The sequence below is a fragment of the Sporobolomyces koalae genome (genome assembly GCF_050403365.1).
Source record: "Sporobolomyces koalae JCM15063 DNA, S_koalae_JCM15063T_v1_ctg14, whole genome shotgun sequence".
NCBI classification, from domain to species: domain Eukaryota; kingdom Fungi; phylum Basidiomycota; class Microbotryomycetes; order Sporidiobolales; family Sporidiobolaceae; genus Sporobolomyces; species Sporobolomyces koalae.
The window spans coordinates 29,023-46,222 of record NW_027481757.1 but is presented as its reverse complement, the minus strand read 5'-3'; the positions used below and the strand labels follow the sequence as shown (position 1 = coordinate 46,222).

General features: G+C 53.7%; 3 protein-coding genes across 3 annotated transcripts; all 3 read left to right on the top strand.

Moving 5' to 3' along the window:
• Positions 1-69: 69 nt before the first annotated feature.
• On the top strand, positions 70-8,250 carry JCM15063_000477 (uncharacterized protein; the record flags this gene model as incomplete). The annotated part of the gene is made up of 26 exons (XM_076678395.1): positions 70-1,380; positions 2,605-2,657; positions 2,728-2,794; positions 2,881-4,056; positions 4,125-4,132; positions 4,195-4,299; positions 4,361-4,439; positions 4,502-4,839; positions 4,896-4,964; positions 5,026-5,047; positions 5,121-5,223; positions 5,302-5,387; positions 5,457-5,588; positions 5,658-5,724; positions 5,793-5,918; positions 5,981-6,028; positions 6,092-6,247; positions 6,320-6,501; positions 6,577-6,673; positions 6,747-6,894; positions 6,989-7,056; positions 7,127-7,171; positions 7,228-7,300; positions 7,369-7,588; positions 7,663-7,884; positions 7,954-8,250. 26 exons carry the CDS (start codon positions 70-72, stop codon positions 8,248-8,250), a joined length of 5,298 nt encoding a protein of 1,765 aa, XP_076534378.1.
• A 311-nt stretch (positions 8,251-8,561) lies between these two features.
• Positions 8,562-8,963, top strand: YOS1 (Yos1p; the record flags this gene model as incomplete). The annotated part of the gene is made up of 2 exons (XM_076678394.1): positions 8,562-8,832; positions 8,908-8,963. The coding sequence occupies 2 exons, from the start codon at positions 8,562-8,564 to the stop codon at positions 8,961-8,963; spliced, it is 327 nt and encodes a 108-aa protein (XP_076534377.1).
• Positions 8,964-9,333: 370 nt separating this feature from the next.
• On the top strand, positions 9,334-16,951 carry LAA1 (AP-1 complex accessory protein LAA1; the record flags this gene model as incomplete). Its single annotated transcript, XM_076678393.1, has 14 exons — positions 9,334-9,501; positions 9,607-9,987; positions 10,056-10,118; positions 10,192-10,347; positions 10,417-14,172; positions 14,245-14,476; positions 14,546-14,847; positions 14,909-15,342; positions 15,405-15,502; positions 15,580-15,714; positions 15,791-15,968; positions 16,039-16,236; positions 16,409-16,575; positions 16,641-16,951. The coding sequence occupies 14 exons, from the start codon at positions 9,334-9,336 to the stop codon at positions 16,949-16,951; spliced, it is 6,579 nt and encodes a 2,192-aa protein (XP_076534376.1).
• Positions 16,952-17,200: the final 249 nt, after the last annotated feature.

Here is a 17,200-nt window from a genome sequence, read left to right as displayed (position 1 = left end):
GAGCAGCTACCCTGGTGCAAGCAGAGCCGATGAGCCCTGACCACTAGTGAGCCTGTGTAGATCCACAAGATGGCGTTTGCACGCTTGCCGCCCGAAATTCGTCGCCAAATTTACGACTACCTCCTCGAGGACACCGCTGAAGGGTACCGCCCGGTTCAAGGCAGGAACCTTGCTCTGGCTTCACGAGAATGGAGGGAGCTCGGGACCCTCATGGCATGGCACGAGGTCAAGGTCGATACGTATATCAAACATGGTTACAAGACGTGGCGCAAACATTGCGAAGCGTTCCCGCACCTCAAAAGCTACATCTATCGCCTGCAGCTCGAAGATGAATACGAACTCGATACCCGAGAAATGGGAGACGGCCGATCCAGAGATCACGCCGAAAATTTTGGTGCAGCGGTCCTCGCGTCGGGCCCGGCGTTCTCATCCCTTCACCGCCTCGAGCTTTTCAGCAACAGAAAAGACACGTTTGCGATCTTCGTCAAGTACCTTGATCGACCGAGCCATTTCCCACATTTGCAACAAGCGCAGATTGTCCTTGACGACGAGTCTTCCTTAGAAGATGATACCTACGAGCTCCTCATCGATCACGCTGATCGTTACGCTCGATCCATTCACTTGAATGATGGGAGCGATGACTCCGACCGGTATTCAGATCTGGACGATGGGAGCCACGAATCCGACCGGTATCCGGAATTGGATGTCCCCGACATCGATCTCTCCAAGCTGATCCCGACCCTCGCTCCGGTCAAATCCCTCGATCTGCGGTTCCGAACCCTCGCCAATGTTTTCGTCGATTGTCCTCCCGCATCGCTCCCGAACCTCGAGATACTCCACATCGACAATGCGCCATTCCCAGACCACACGTTCCCTGCGGACCACTACCCTTGTCCAATTCTGCGCGAACCCTTCCTCGTCTCGCTTGTCACACTTGCTTCTCCCTCGAAACTGTCGTCGCTCACGCTCTCGGCCTTGGAGGTTTCGCCCTCGACGTTCAACCTGCTTGCAACCTTCAAATCGCTCACATCGCTCGCGTTGCGGTTCGGTCCCGGGCGGTACGAACGCAGGCGCTCGTTCGAGCCCGGCTACCCTCGATACGCCGAACAGCTGATCGAACATGCGACAGATCTACTACCAAATCTGCCTCGACTTGAACGGTTCGAGATGATGTTCGCCCGCGCAGACGACTATCCGGACTTCATGCGTGCGGACGGAGCTCGGATGCGACGATTCTTCCATGCGGTACCTCAATCTCTCGTGATCCTCGAGACGTGGTTCGACATGACGTATCATTCGCCCATCGTGGATGCGTTCCTCTTGAGTCGACTCGACTTGCCTTTGAAGGAATGGCTGTTCTGGACCGCGGACGCGTTAAGGGTGATCAGCAGCAGACCGAGGAATGGCCATCGCACTCTACATCGCATGCGAAAGGTGGTGGGTGAAAGTACTCCAGAGTGGGTAAAAGGGTCCGCGACTTTTCACTTTGCGAGTGATGGGCTGCGATTTCGATAGTGCGGTACTCTTTCCGCCCATAAGTAGGGTTTTCCTCTTGACTAATCGATCATCTAGATTTCCTCTTTAATTGTCAACCTCCGCACCTGGACGTTGGAGAATCTGCTCGGTGGATCGATAACTTCAGTCCTCGTCCCTGATGTGTCGGCATACATCACAGAGAAACTTCATCAGAAAGTCTAATGATCTGGACACGTAGCGATCAAAAGAGATCAAGAGCTATGAGCAAGCAGCCACTCGATGGCCTGCCAACACGGGTCAGATGGGACATCGGGTTCAGCTTTACGGAGGACGGGCTATAATCGTAATCATGCCCGTGCTAGTGATTTATCGTCGCGGTGTCTAGCTTCATGGCGAATTCGGCGCATGCTATCGGAAGTGACATCTGCAGGTCTTTGACCCGAATTTGCGAGCTATGCACAGTCCTCGACTCAGAGTTGACCGATCGTGCTTGACCTTCGAGGATTCGCTGTGACAAGTCTATTGACGGGAGACGATATCCTGGTTGTACGTTCGAAGGCAGAGGAGGGGCCAACCTTGGGGCGGAGCTCGGGCGCTGATCGGGGCGCACGCGTTTCGACGCGTCGAGCGCGAAGTTGATATTGGCCGAATCTACTTGTCAATCTCCTGACTACCACCCAACGACTCGGCGGCTCTCGGCTCTCGCCCCTCCGATTCCCGAACACGACCCTTTTCTACAGTTCAAAGGACAAGCGAGAAGTCCTTGGCACAGCCGTCATTCGTTTACACCGCCGCTTTCATCGTCAAAGCGTCCAACGTCTCTTGACCGAAGGTACTGCAGGATGTCAGAAACACCTCGTGGTGGCATCAAGAGCTTGGCATGGGCCATCAACTGGCGGAACCCGCAAGCGAGGAAGAACAAGAGTTGGGAAAAGTGAGTCCTGTCCCTCCGTCCTGAAGATACAGATCGACCAGACCAGCATGTTTACATTGCTTCCAAACTGATCACGACTCGACCTATACAGTGATGGCGCAAGTTCCCTTCCTCCTTTTCACGGCTCAAGAAGAATCCGACTCCCTCACTCGCCAATTGATTGACTGACGCTTGGATCTCTTTGTCTCTCATAGTTCTTGCTGATGCAAGGTCCCACTGCGACTCTGTATGGCGAAGACGGCAACAAGTAGGGACCGCGTCCCGATCTTTTGCACGAGCTCAGCTTACCACACACTGACGTTTTCCCGCACTTACAGGATTGCGCAGAAAAACTTTCCCAAAGCATTCGTCGAAGGTCAAGAACTTGCGATGGCGGGTCGAGAGGTTCGAGTTGAGTCATCTTCCGAAAGGTTACCGCGACCGCTCTTGCTGATCGTTGCCCTTCTGCCTCCAACCCCCTCCACCTGTAGATTGACTACAGCATCACAGAGGTAGAATTGTGGCAGCGAGTCAAAGGAGTCGGATCCTCTACAGGAACCCCTGCTCCACCGCCGGTTGCTCGAGCAGGGTTCTTCTCCCGCACCGATCAGACCCGCACAACTCCTAAGGCCGAACCGTCTCGATTCCGTTCGACCACTCCGGCATACGTCGACTCGGGGACGAAGGCTGCGCGATCTAATCAGACGCCGTCGCTCGCTCGACCTCGCTCTGCCTTGTCGAAACCGACGAACGACGTATTTCGGGCCGACAGTCCATCTGCATTCGACATACCCAGCACCGATCGAGAGAACCTGAACGACGAAGAACTGGACGAGGAAAATAATCAAGGGACTGACCGTCCAGCAAAGACATGGTTTGGTACGAAGAAACCGATGCAAAAGCCGTTCAAGTTCCCGACTCCAATCAGACGCGGTTCTCCAGCACTCGAGTACGGAGCAGCTGCACACTCGAAGAGCTCGCTCGATAGCGCCAAGAAGGATCGAGAGGAGCTCGAGGCGAGGGAAAGGGAGGCGCTGAGGCTCAGACAGGCATCACAGGAGCACGAGAGCCCCGGAAGTCTGAACAAGGCGAAACAGACTCGCATCAGTAAAGTGCAGCCCGGACAAGAGGAAGAGGCAGAAAACTCGTACAGTCAACCAGCACGATCGGACTCTGATGAACCGACCCCGCCGAAGAAACGGAAAGTCGAGGTTTCGGCCCGCAAACCTCGCATCTCGGCAGCCGACCTCGCGCTTTCGCGATCGATCCGCGGCAACGGGCGTCAGGATCAAGATCAACAATGCGAAGATGAAAGCCTTCCGGATCCTTCGACATTTTTTGACCCGGACCGAGACGAAATCAAGAAGAAGCCCAGGAAGAAGCAACGGATGTCATCTCCAAGCTCAGTCACGCTCGAAACTCCAGATCTTTTCATTCGACAGGAGGGATCGGAAGACGTGTTCGGTGATCAGGCCGTCGAATCGGATGACGGCATGGATTGGCGCGACGGGGACGACCTCAATGAAGACGGTTTGTTTGATCATGATCTGTCATCGGTACGAGGTGGAAGTGACAGCGAAAGCGAAGGAAGTCGCTTGAAAGCTCGCGCGAAGGGTAAGGAGAAAGCAAGCGAGAGCTCGGCAAGAAGCACGACGCGATACTACACTGTGAGTCTTCTCTTGCCTTCTTCTCTCTCTGTAAGAATGCTGATACCATTCATACTGTTTTCTCGCAGTGCCAATGGTATGTCGAACGAGATGTTCTGCTTGCTCTTCATTCTGCCCACTAATATATCGAATGGTCAGGAGGAAGCAAACGACCAAGAAGAACGCGACTTGGGATGCAGACGGTATTCTCAAAGTCGATGAAAGCGGCAGGTTGACTTTGAAAGACGTCGAGTCTGGCAAACAGTGCGCTTTTGGTATGCCCCTACTACGTGAACTTTGCTCATCCTCTGCGAGCAATTTTCAGGATCGGGAGCGCCGTCCTTGCAAAGAGCGTCAAAATTGAAGAGGACGCCGTGCTCAAAGTCGGCAATAAAGATGTCGAGGTTAGTTTCCAACGTCTTTTATTCGACCCATCTCGAACTGAAGATGTCGCTCTTGGCTGTAGATTGGCTCCTCCACGGATCGAAACGCTTATGCCGGGCAGAACGACAACGCTTCACCGCCGAACAAAGCTCAAGTACCGTCCAGTTCAAAAATGTCTTCGTCCTCTCGCTTGTCGAGCTTGGTTCCAACGCGACCATCTTCGTCCGGTCACCGTTCGCTATCGAACGGATTCGCCATTCCCGGTGTCGTCGCGAAACCGGCAGGAATCGGATCGATTTCGTTCTACAATAACAACAGCCCAGCAAGACGAGTAGACGTTCCTCTTTTTGATCCAAATCGCGAAGGAGCGATCGTCATGCGACGCCCAGACGACGAGCACCAGCGCGAGTACAACAAGAAGTGAGTGTACCGACCCTCGATCAGGGCCCCAGTCGCTGATGGGCAATTCGACACAGGAAACACGCCATGGTAGACGTAGTCATTGATCCAGCCATCGGGGATTCACTGAGGCCACATCAGCGAGAGTGCGTGCCTTTCGATCCTCTCATTGGAAACTGAGCTTGACTTTCACTTGCTCTGATTCAGGGGCGTCCGATTCATGTACGAGGTGAGCCCGCCTCGCCAGGTGCCGGTAAACTACAAGGACCTACTGACCAATTGGTGTCACGCTCAATGTTCAGTGCGCGATCGGCATGAGGACTGCCGGTCTTGGTTGCATTCTCGCAGACGAGATGGGCCTCGGCAAGACTATCCAATCGATTGCGCTCATCTGGACTTTGCTCAGTATGGTTTGACTCCGTTGCGCTTGCAACTGTGCAGTCGATCACTGCTAACAGATGCCCACCTTGACTCGCGCAATAGAACAGAATCCGTATGTGGCGCCGGGTGCTACCCGCCGAGGAGTCATAGATCGCGCCATGATCGTCTGTCCGGTCACTCTCACCAAAGTCCTTCGTTTCTCGTTTTTCACATCTAGAATAGTTTTTGCTGATGATTCGTTGTGGAGCCTATTGCAGAACTGGGCGGCCGAGTTCAAGAAATGGTTGGGCAAAGACGCGATAAAGGTCATGGTCGCGGATCACCCGAACAGTGTGAAGACTTTTGCAAACGCGCGAAACTATCAAGTTTTGATCCTCGGATACGAAAAGGTCAGTCTTGATTTCCACGACTTTCAGCACCGAATGGAGGGCTCAATATAATCGTTCCGGCCCGAGCAGCTTACTTCAGCGATTGAGGACGTCAAATATGCACAACCGCCGATCGGACTGATCATTTGTGATGAAGGTCAGGAGATTTTGCTTCCGCGCAAGTTCTCCTCTCGCGAGACTGACTGAGTCGCGTGCATTGACCAGGTCATCGACTAAAATCCGCGGGCACCAAAACTGCACAAGCCGTTGCGAGCTTGTCTTGTCAACGCCGAGTGATTCTCTCGGGAACTCCGATTCAGAACAACCTTGGCGAATTCTTTGCCATGATGAGTGCGCTCGCCAGTCCCGCTTGCAAACGCAAACCAAACTGAATGTTGTGACGTGCCTCGCAGATTTCGTCAACCCTGGCCTCATACAGGACGCAAACTATTTCAAGAAGAGTATGAAGCATTCCTCTTTCTCCTCTCAGCCGCAAGTCTTGACCAATATGGAGTATCTCGCAGATTATGAACAACCAATCGTGAAAGCTCGCAACCCGCTCGCAACGAAGGAAGAGAAAAGGGCTGGCAAAGAAGCGGCCGAATCGCTCGCAGACATCCAGCGCAAGTTCTTCCTGAGGCGCACGAGCGACATTCTGCAACGCCACCTTCCTCCAAAACGTGAGCTCCCACTTGCTATTCTGCCCTAACACCCGTCATCGTAATCGATACTGATGTCGGAAGAAATATCAGACGAGTATACTGTGTTTGTCGTGCCGACTCGAAAAGAAGTCGAGATCTACCAACAGGTCCTGTCATCTTCGGCAGTACGGAGTCTTTTGAGCGGCAGCGAGCGATCAGGACAGTTGAGCCTGCTCATGATGTTGCGCAAATGTGCCAACACTCCGGGTCTCTTGATGCAGCAAGCTGATTCGGTCAGTTCTTCGATTCGCTCGATCGTTTTCGTGCAGCTCCTTATGAATCCAAGTTTTGTCCCACGAAATCATTAGAAGGACAGCAAGGGCCAGGAAAACTCGATCTTCTCGGAAGGGGATCTGACGAGGTTGTTCCCGACCGATGTCGACCCTTGCAGTCTCTCGCTTTCCGGTAATCACTCCACCTCTCTTCCCCTCGGTCTTGCTGTCGTTAACTAATACGTATATCCGCTTTCCCGTTACAGCCAAACTCTCTGCTCTCGCTTTGATGTTGCGGGATTTGAGGACCCGAACGGACGAGAAGATCGTTGTCGTTTCCAACTTTACTTCCACACTTGATATCATCGAGAAGTACTGCAAACGCTCGAAATACCCATTCTGCCGACTCGACGGGTACGTCAGCTTCCGCATTCGTCTAGATGTCTAGATTGAGGGTCAGGTGCGAGAAGAAGAGCTAATGATAGTCGGTGAACGCGAATCGTAACAGGAAAACTCCTCAGGAGGAACGGATCCCGATGGTCAATGCCTTCAATCGGGGAAACAAGCAATCTCAATGTGAGTTTTCAATAGATTGCCCCACGATCTCTCGGGAAAAAAAGGCAGTCCTGATTCGTTCTCCTGAAAGTCATCTTCCTGCTGTCGAGCAAGAGCGGTGGAACTGGATTGAATAGTAAGTTGCCTCTCCTTACTCGCCTTGAAGCCAAGCTGATCAAACTCTGTACGCAGTCATCGGTGCTTCTCGACTGGTCCTGATCGACAGTGACTGGAACCCTTCAACGGACCTTCAAGCGATGGCTCGGTTCGTTTCCTCTCGCTTAATCAGAGACTCACTCTCCTTAACTGACCGATTCGCGTCGAAAAAAACAGGATCCACCGAGAAGGACAAACAAGGCCCTGCGTGATCTACCGGTTCTTGACGGCGGGAACGATCGACGAGAAGATGTACCAGCGGCAGATCACCAAGATGGCATTGAGCGGAAGCGTCATGAACGATGATCACGACGGGCAAGGTCATCATGACGATTCTCATGCGTCAGGGGTAGAAGGCAAGAAGAGAGGCGGAGGAGACGCCTTTACCATTGACGATGTGAGTCTGGCTCCACATACTCCTGCAGGCGAGAGAAAAGGCACTCAAACAGAGTTCTTGTGATTCACCTACAGTTGAAGAACATCTTCAGACTCCACGAAGACACAGGATGTCAGACGCATGATCTGATCGAATGTTCGTGTCACAAGCCGCTGTCGCAGCAGAGTCAGGATCCCACCCAGAGTCAAGACACCGACGATGACGAAGATGACAACGACGACGATGACGATGACGAGCCTGCAGCGTTCGTGCCTGCTTCTCAACTAGGTTCTCGTCCCGAACGAATCGACAAGAAGGTATGTCCGGTAGCAATTCAGAAGTAGGCAAGAAGAGAAAAGCTGAAAGTTGGACATTGCGCTCTTTAGGCTCGTAAACGGACGCGAAGGAACTTGTCGATCCTCAAAACGTGGGCACACTACGATTGCAGTCAAGTCAGCGCGGTCGAAAAAGTGCAGGACGAGTTGTTGAAGCGCGTGATTGAGGGATTGTACGAAAAGGTCGATGCGAACGAGAGGGTCGTGGAAGGGTACGGATGGAACGAGATGGACGAGGAGGACAAGGAACGGGTTGCCAAGGGGGAGAGACTCGAGGTGAAAGGAGGTCAGATCGCGTGGGTCTTTGAGAAGAAGAACAAGACTCGGCAGGATGACGCAGATAATTGAGCAGGCATACTTCGCTTCAATGCTGTATATGACATTAATTGCGTACTCGTGGGAAATCATCACTCTACAGGGCCTGAATCCGAGATAGAGAGAAAACTGGTCACGTGCGCTAGAGATCGAAAGTTAATGCGGCGCCGAACACGTCTTGTCAACACTTTCCATCGACCCAAACTCTATCGCGGTAGCTATCTCAGGGAAGAGACAAGAGATCGACCCGAATCTTTCGCGAAACCAATCGAGCGCCCTAAACCGCAAGGAGAAACGCTTGAAGAAGATCAAGTCAACGTCAGAACCCTCACGAAGCAAGTCTGATGGGAATCCTGTTCGGCTTTGGATCGGTGGCATACTTTGCACTGTTGGTGATCAACTCGATCGCGGTGCTATCGAAGGACCGATTCCTCGCTCCACTAGGCCTCACGACATCACACTTTCAACAACAAGCACAACAAGCCTCGAACCAGGCAGTCGACGCGTATGGCATGCCGTTAGGTCAAATGGGGGTTGGGGGACAAGGGAACGGTGAAGTCGGAGTCAAAGTGAGAGCGGTGCAGTTGGTTGATGCCGTCAGGACCCTCATGAGGAGTAGGTCCTCTCTCCCAAGTACCGCTTTCTGCTTTCTGCCCGAATCTGCGTTGACGAGACACGTCTACTATACAGTTCCGCTGATCCCGATCAACATTGCCGTGATCGTGTACGAACTCTTGTTCGGTTAAGAGAGTACAGATTCTTTAGCTCTACCACTTGGATACCCTGCTTGTCGCACCCTTTTACTGTTCCTACCGTGCGAGTTGTCATCTATCTCATACCCACTGTGCCAAGCTCGTCAAGAGGAACGACCCCGAGGAAGGGTTGTCTTTGTAGTATGTCCGCGGCGCAGGCTTTTATCAGTACTTTGCTGATCGATGTGAGCGTGACTTAAGCGATACGACTGTGTATGTACGTGGCGGCGAAGATCAAACAATTGTCGAGATCGTGTGGGAGGTGTCACTCCACGTGACGAGCTGTGCCGACTCCGCTCTCTTTCACGACACCACCTTGCCCCTCTCTCGAACTCTTGCATCAGAGAGGGACAAGCTATACGCCATGACCACTATGCCGCCTCAGCCGGAAGAGCGAGAGCAGTGGATCGAGCAGCTGCAGTTCGATCGCACCAAGTCGGACCAAGTGACAGCGACCCAGCCCGACAAGGGTGACCTGTACCTGTTGAACTGGCTCAGCCGGTGCGAACTCGCTCTTGACAAACTCGATCCTGTCAGTCGACCGTTCGCACAAGTGGGGGTCGTCGATTCCATGACGCTCCCGACTCTCTTCTTCTCTCCCAGCAGGAACCATGAGCTGATTCGTTCGATTTGATAGGACACTGTCGTGCAACATCAACCGCGACTTGTGACGTCTCTCCTGTCTCTCATTCTCCCGCCTGCACCAGCTGCTTCCCTCTCAGCTTCCTCCTCGTCTGCTTCCTCACCGGCATCATCCATCAAACCTGGCCGGCCAATTCGACACCTGATCAGTCGGATATTTGTCAAGATCCTGACAAAAGGCGACACTTCAAAATCCCTGTTTGACTTGACCCAGACTCTCCTCAGAGGAGCGCTCGGAGAGAATGTCACCGCTGCGCCTTCTGGAGGCGACTCGTCGAAATCAGCTGCTTCAGTTGCGGTCACCGAGAGGGAGAAAGAGTCGAGGGTCGCGTGCTTGGAATCTCTGGGAATCGTGTACAACCAGTTCGGCACCCAGGTTAGTCTCCTTGCTGCAGTACATACACCTGAACGAGGCTGATACCAGTGTAACTGTCTTGAATTCAGATCATGAGCTTGTATATCGAGATCATGTCGGTTCTGACCAGGATTTACAAAACCTCTTCCTATGTCAGTATCGAAATAATTTCTGTCTTTCTTTTTCCCCTTCAAGGATTCAAGTTCTGACTTATCGGGAATGTAGCCGATCATGCTGAGGTATGCCGCGCTCGAATGCCTCAACAAGGTATTGCAAGTGGTTGCGAAATCCATGTCGGATCAGCTCGTGAAAGACACGATCAAGTCGCTCCGAAACGGACTGAGCGAAAAGTCAGGCGCGATCGTTCGGGGTTCAGCTGATGTGAGTCTTTTCAACCTATATCGTATTGAGCAAGATAATTGAGCCACGTTTTTGTCGGTGCCTCAATAGTGCCTGCTTGCATTATCAGAAGCACCAAGTACGTTCACGAGCTTGGTCGACATCGAGTACGTCTTTGGACCGGCTTTCAAAGCTATCGAACTTGCCGACTTCAACACGAGGAGGGCCTTGTCGAGAATGATCGCCGGGATCCTCAGCTCGACTCAGGTTCCAGGATCGGCGCCCCTCCCTCCTCCGGTCCCTACCATCTCGAGCAAGAAGAAGAACAACGACGACGATGATGACGACGGATACCCGACAATCGGAGTTGGAGCTTCAGCTGTCGAAGGGACGGATTCGACAGGAAACAAGAGAACGCTCTTGAGTCCGATCGAGATGTTGGTTCAATTATCGGGACCGTACAATCGCCACACGAGTTCGAACAAATTGAGAAACTCGATCGTCGACATTTACGCCACCTTGTTCAAGTCGCTCAGTCGCCTCGATCAGGTCGAGTGGATCGAGACGCACTATTCGGATATGTTGAGACACGTCATCGATCAAATTGGCTGTGGGCAAGCGAGTGGATTTGGGTGGGTCGGTTGGTCGCCTTCTTCGGCGACGCCATCGTCACTGTCGGGATCCTCGTCTGCCTCGACCTCCATGTTGAGCGAGCCTCTCAAGAACCGCCAAGACGCCATCAGGAGCAGGAAAGTGTGCCACATCCTGTTGAGCGACGTGGTCAGTCGCAAGCTTTTGAGCGAGGCGGCTCAAATCCAAGCCCTGAGGGAACTCGCCGATTCGTACCTCAAGAAATGGCCCTCCTTGCTCACGACGTCCGCTTCTACGGCCAACGGGGCAAACTCTGGAGGAGGAGGTACCACGAAACAACAACTGCTGATTGCGCTCGACGAGACGAGTTCGATCCTGTCGAGTCTCGGATGTGCGCCCGTCACCGTGCAAGAAGCGCTGTACGACTCGTTGATCCGGATCGTTGCGCACCCGAGCCACAGTGTTCAAATTAGCGCAAGCTGGGCACTCCGAACATTGTGCGACAAGGCACCGACTCGCTTATCGCCAACGATCACACACCTGGTCGACTTGCTCAACAAGGATCTCACCATCCTCTCCTCTGTACCATCAACTCCAACCACGACTTCGACTGCCGCACCCGCAGTGTATCGTCGTGTGGTTGGATACTCGCATGCACTAGCAGCTCTGATCAATCTCATCGCGCACAAACCTCTCTACGTCTCGTTCGATCTACCTCAACGCATCATGTCGCTGTCGATTCAGCTCCTGAAACAATCGTCGAACCACGAGCTACACATCTCGGCCATCGAGATTCGTATTAGCTGGAACTTGGTACAGAGTCTCATGAGTCTCGGACCCAACTTTGTCCGGTTGCACCTTCCCCAGCTGCTCCTCCTGTGGAGGAACGCCCTCCCAAAACAGACCTCGAAGGAAACGAGTCAAGCTACGGTACGAGGCGACAACGAATGGGCGTTCCTCCTGCATATTCGGGAAGCGACTTTGGGAGCGATCCTCAGCTTTGTTCGACACAATGCCTCGCTCGTGACGGACGACATCTCGAAACGAATCGTCTTGCTCCTCACAAACGGACTCGGATTTGTCAACTCGTTCTCAGCTTGTCATCCTACTTCTTCCCTGCTCGCTTCCGCCTCGAACGAAAACCACACTCAGCAGCAACAGCTGCAGCAACATCGACTTCCGGCAATCTCGAGCTCGAGGGTCCAGTTGATTGATCGCGAGATCATGTTCCGGAAACGGTTGTTCCAGTGTTTCAACGCGTTCGGTGCGTCTCCGAGCTCGACCCAACCGTTCCAGGTGCAACTGTTGCAACAAGCCGTCACAATCTTTGCGGATCCGGATCACTACTTTGGAGAATCGAACTCGCTCCAGGCACAAGCTACCAGCCACAACTTCAAAGAGATTTGGGACGAGACGGACGGGCTCGGGTATGGAATCACGAGCTTGATCCGAGGAGACGGGAGAGACGACGAGCTGTGCTCGGTGGGATCGGGAAATGCCATATCAGCTGGCGGAGTAGGCACGGCATTGCAGTCTGGATCAACGGCGTCAACATCGGCCAAGAACGGCAAGGTCGCCAAGCTGAATCGGGACAAAGCCGAAGCGGACATTGAAGCGCTCAACAGGGCGGTCATTCTCGAGACTGCCGAACACGATGTGCTCGTACTGTCGTCGACGAGATCCGATCGGCTGCCGCATGCGCCAAGCCCTGCGGTTGGCCTCGTCGATGCTGCGATCGAGTTGTTCGGGACGTATTGCGCATCGCAAGAAACGGCGAACCAAAACGCCCTTCTCCAGATCCTCGTGAACCATATCCGTTCGCCAAAGCTCGACAAGAATCCCGGTCGTAAATTCGCCATCTTGGCTAATTCGATCACTGCCGTCGTCGCGACGCTCCGTCAGCAACAGTACTCGAGAATCGAGACGCATCCTCAAGTCGCAATGACCATGAGGGATCTCATCAAAGAATGCTTGTTCCATTCTGATAGGTCATTGCGACAAATTGCAGCCGAGTCACTCGGACGATTGTCGGCATCAGGAGGAGGAACCACATTCATGGCGGCGCAGATTCAGTTCTGCGTGCAGCAGGTCGTTAGCAATACAGACCCAGACAATCGAGCTGGATGCGCACTTGCGTTCAAAGAGATCTACTCGAACGTCGGCTCTCTCGCAGCAGGACCAGTCCTCAAAACAATCGTCGACGTGCTCTTGTCTCTCTCGGCAGATCCTCACCCTCTCGTGCATTTCACTGCGTTGCAATCGCTCTCGCACGTGATCGATGCGGCATCACTCGCATACGCCCCGTTCACGAATGTCACCCTCGCGATGCTGTCGAAACTATACATGCAAGACACGCACGAACCGGAAGGAGGTACGCCCGGCTCGGTCAACTTGCGCGCCGACTTGCCAGCCTACCAAGCAATCTGTCGTGTGCTCGATGCGCTCATCGGAGTCCTCGGCCCAGAACTGAAGGAATCCGAGCGAGTGCGAGAGCTCGTCTTGATCTTGTTGAAGGAATTGACGCTCGAAAGCGGCACGAATGACCAAGGTATCTCGGTCGAAGCGATCAAAGCAACTCAGCACTTCCTCATTTTCGCCCCGACAACCCTCGACCTCGCGAGCCTCGTCAAGAGCCTGCGTTCCCAGCTGCGGTCGAATCAACAACCGCTCAAACTCGCTGCGGTCAACAGTGTATACCAACTCGTTCAAAGGGACGCCCAGCTCATGTCGAAACTTGGAGGGGACGGACTCGTGAGCGAATTGTTTGCGTTGCTCGACGATGATCCCAGTATCGAGGGAGTCCGGGACGCCATCATATCGTGGCTACGACAGACCGCCGATTCTAATCCTTCAGGCTGGATCGATCTCTGCCAACGCATCATGTCGAGATCTGCTGGAACGCAGACAGTTGCAATCAACGCTGCGTCGAATGCAACAAACACCGTCTCGGGACTCGCGGATGAAGAATCTCAAGGGTTGGGACTCGGCGAGAACGAAGGTCGAGATGGAGCTCGATCAGGCTCTGGAGCATCAAGCTCAAGGTGGCGAACTCAGTTGTTCGCGCTCGAGTGCTTACACGAGGTATTTGTGACGGTCGTCAAGAGTGGCCGACGGGAACACTTCGATATCGCACGGGCGAGACAGGTTCGCGCGAGCCGAAAAGGCTTGCTCCTCACGCGAGTGAGCGACTTGATCAAGATGGCATTCACGGCTTCGACTGCTCAGGTCATGGAGATCAGGCTCGAAGGGTTGGTGGTCTTGAAAGATGTCATCGAGGTCAGTCTGCGTCCTAGTCCTACGAGGATCTCCAGATTTCACCGACCGATTGATTTACTTTGGCTCGAATAGAATTTCGGTCAATCGCAAGATATCGACTTTGAAGAAGCACTCCTGCTCGACCAGTTTCAAGCCCCGATCGCAGCCGCGCTCACTCCGGCTTTCGCAGCCGACTCGTACCCTGAAGTGCTCGCATCAGCGATTCAAGTCTGCGCCGTCTTTGTCGGTTCCGGAGTCGTCAAGGAGACAGCCAAGATGGGTCGAATCCTGAAACTCTTGACAAATGCTCTCGAGAGTTGCAAAGGTCAGAAGGTCTCGGGAAAAATCTGTCTTTCCTCGACTCGCTGCTGATCGAGATCTTATGTTTCAACAGACTCGGAGATGAGTTCGCTCGGAGATGTGCGCGACTTGTCTTCGACCGCGGCAGTCATGCTCAAGACGTCAATCTCTGCCGCGTGGGCTCAATTCCAGTCGGCAAGCGTTCGGCAACCGTACCTCGCCGATGTCATTCGTCCGCACTTGCCCTTGCTGTGTCCATTCTGGATCGCGTCTCTGCGCGAGTACGCCAGGGTGAAAACCGATCATGACGCCAGCGCAGGAGGCGCGAACGACACGGCGGCAACGAGTTTCGACTCGTCAGTGTACTCGGGCCTCTCTCGAGAGACAACGCTACCCGTTGAGTCGCTTCAGCCTTCGATTACCAATTTACATAACTGATGGCATGTCTTCACTGCAGTTCTACGAGCGTGCGTGGCCCCAGATGCTGCACGCGGTTGCTTCGCTGCTCAAGGCGTCGGATCCGCACATGCTCCGTGCGATGGACGGTAACGACACCTCGTCCGATGCGATTCCGCTTCCTTCTCGGCACAGATGCGAGCCAGCTCTGTTCTTCTGGGTCACGTTCGGGCTTGCGTTCGAAGCATTGTGCTCGTCACCCCCGGCAGGATCGACGTCTCATGCGAACGTTCAGAGTATCGCGCTCGAAGCGATTGTCGGACTAACAAGACCCGATGTTGCGGGCAGGAGTGTTTGGACCGACAAAGAAGGCGTGTTTGATGAAGTGTGCAACCTGTGTTTCAGGCTGGCGCTCACAGAAGGACTACAGATCAAATCACGAGTTATCGAGATTATGCTGGGACTCGTAAGGGTCTTTGTCGAGGAAGAGAGCGGGTGAGTTCTTGTAAGTTCTTCGGTCATTGCCTTCTGTCGCTTACGAAATCGAACGAACCCAGGGATAGCGCTGCAAAGAACCTCGAACAATGCTTGCGAGTCGCTACGGCTGTTCTTCGTGAATCGATCCCGGCCACGACAACTTCGCCTTTGGTCAAACGTGAGCATTCTCTCGGCGCTGTCTTCGCTGTTCGGTCACGAGGAAAAATTGCTGACCCTGCAGGAGGAGCGGAGCAGCGACTGTCAACTCGATCGAACAACACGTTCTGTGCACGCGGCAGATCTTTGGGCTGTTCATGGAAATTGCCGATGCACTCGGATCCGATCCCAGGCGGGAACAGCTCTACGCGATCGCTTTCCACTTCTTCTCACGTCCGTCTTCCTGCTTTTTGACCGAACGAGTGAATGACTGGCGCTAATGTGCACGAGTCACAAACGTAACACACAGTTCTATTGAAGGACGAGAAACTCGAGCTCGACCTCGTCGCGCCCTGTCTCCCGATCCTCAAATTGCTCTGCGATCGATCCCTCGAAGGAGTGGACGAAAACTCGCGCGCGGAAGAGACGCTAGGCAAAGTGCTGAACGGCATGATGAGCGCGTGTTTGATGCATGTCGACGAAACAAGGTTCGACTCTCCTTTCTCTCGTCATGTGCGCAATGACGTGCTCAAGAGTATTGTCGAGTCGAATGATCAGAGGCAGAAAATCGCCGTCGGCGATTCGCAAGACCAAGAACAACCTGCTGGCGGCCGTGTTGATCCTGACGACGGGAGTGCCCAATTCGATCCGAATCGGGCGAGAGGTTGTCGAGCACCTCTGTTGGAGGATCAACGATCTCGCACTCGCGTCGTTTGAACCTCGAGAGGATCCTTCCGAGGCGAGTTTCTCGCATTAGTCTGCTCCTCTCCGCTTCGGCAGGTTCTCGATACTGATCGCTTGGATTCGATCATCGGTGCGAGTAGGTCTCGACTACTGCGGTACACTGTCTTGTAACAATCCTGGTCGCTGCCGCGAGATCCTCTCAAGGATCGGGTACTTCGTCGTCTTCCGAGATTCTCGAATTCAGTACGGGCCAACTGTTGCCAGGCGTGATTGAGCTGGTTGCGACTGTCGCCGAGAACAACTCGAACGAGTCGTCGTCGGGAATGACGGTGCAGGATCCACAGTACCGACTGTTGGAAGAAGTGGTCAAAGCGTTTGTCGCAGTGTTGATCACGGTGCCACTCGAACGACGTGAGTCTCCTCATCGCATGGGTCGCTTTCACGTTCGTCGACATAGCATTGACTCGTTCTCACAGGCACGCAAGCGATGTCGATTCTGCTGCCAACCTTGAGCGTCTTGCTCGTACCGCCATCACAGACGACCCATACGACGAATCGACCGTTGCACTCGTTGGCGCTCTCACACTTGCTCAGACTCGCGTCGATGCATTCTGCAAACTTCCGAGAAGCGACTGGAGGACTTGGGGAACATGAACGGAAAGTGTTGGAGGACAGCATTCGAGCGACGGTAGTGCAACCTGCGGGATCGAACCGAGTTGGTGGTGGGAAAGGATTCAACGATGGTACGAAGGACGAACAACCCAGGATCGAGTTGAAGTTGTTCTGAGACAAAAAACGTAGTTGTCCGAGCGAAATTGAATGCCGAAACTTGGCTTCATCCAAAACACGGACTTGGGTCTCTTTTTTCCGTATCTCGCGCGGGCGGCACTCTTGACTCGAGCTAGTCTCTTTGGCGGTTTCCATTGAGGCTCTCGACCTCACGACGCGCGAGCCGAATCCTGTTTTTGGGGGAACCGATTACTGTCGATTCGGAAGCATTCGCCCATCACCTCGAGACGACAGCTGCTACCTCCAG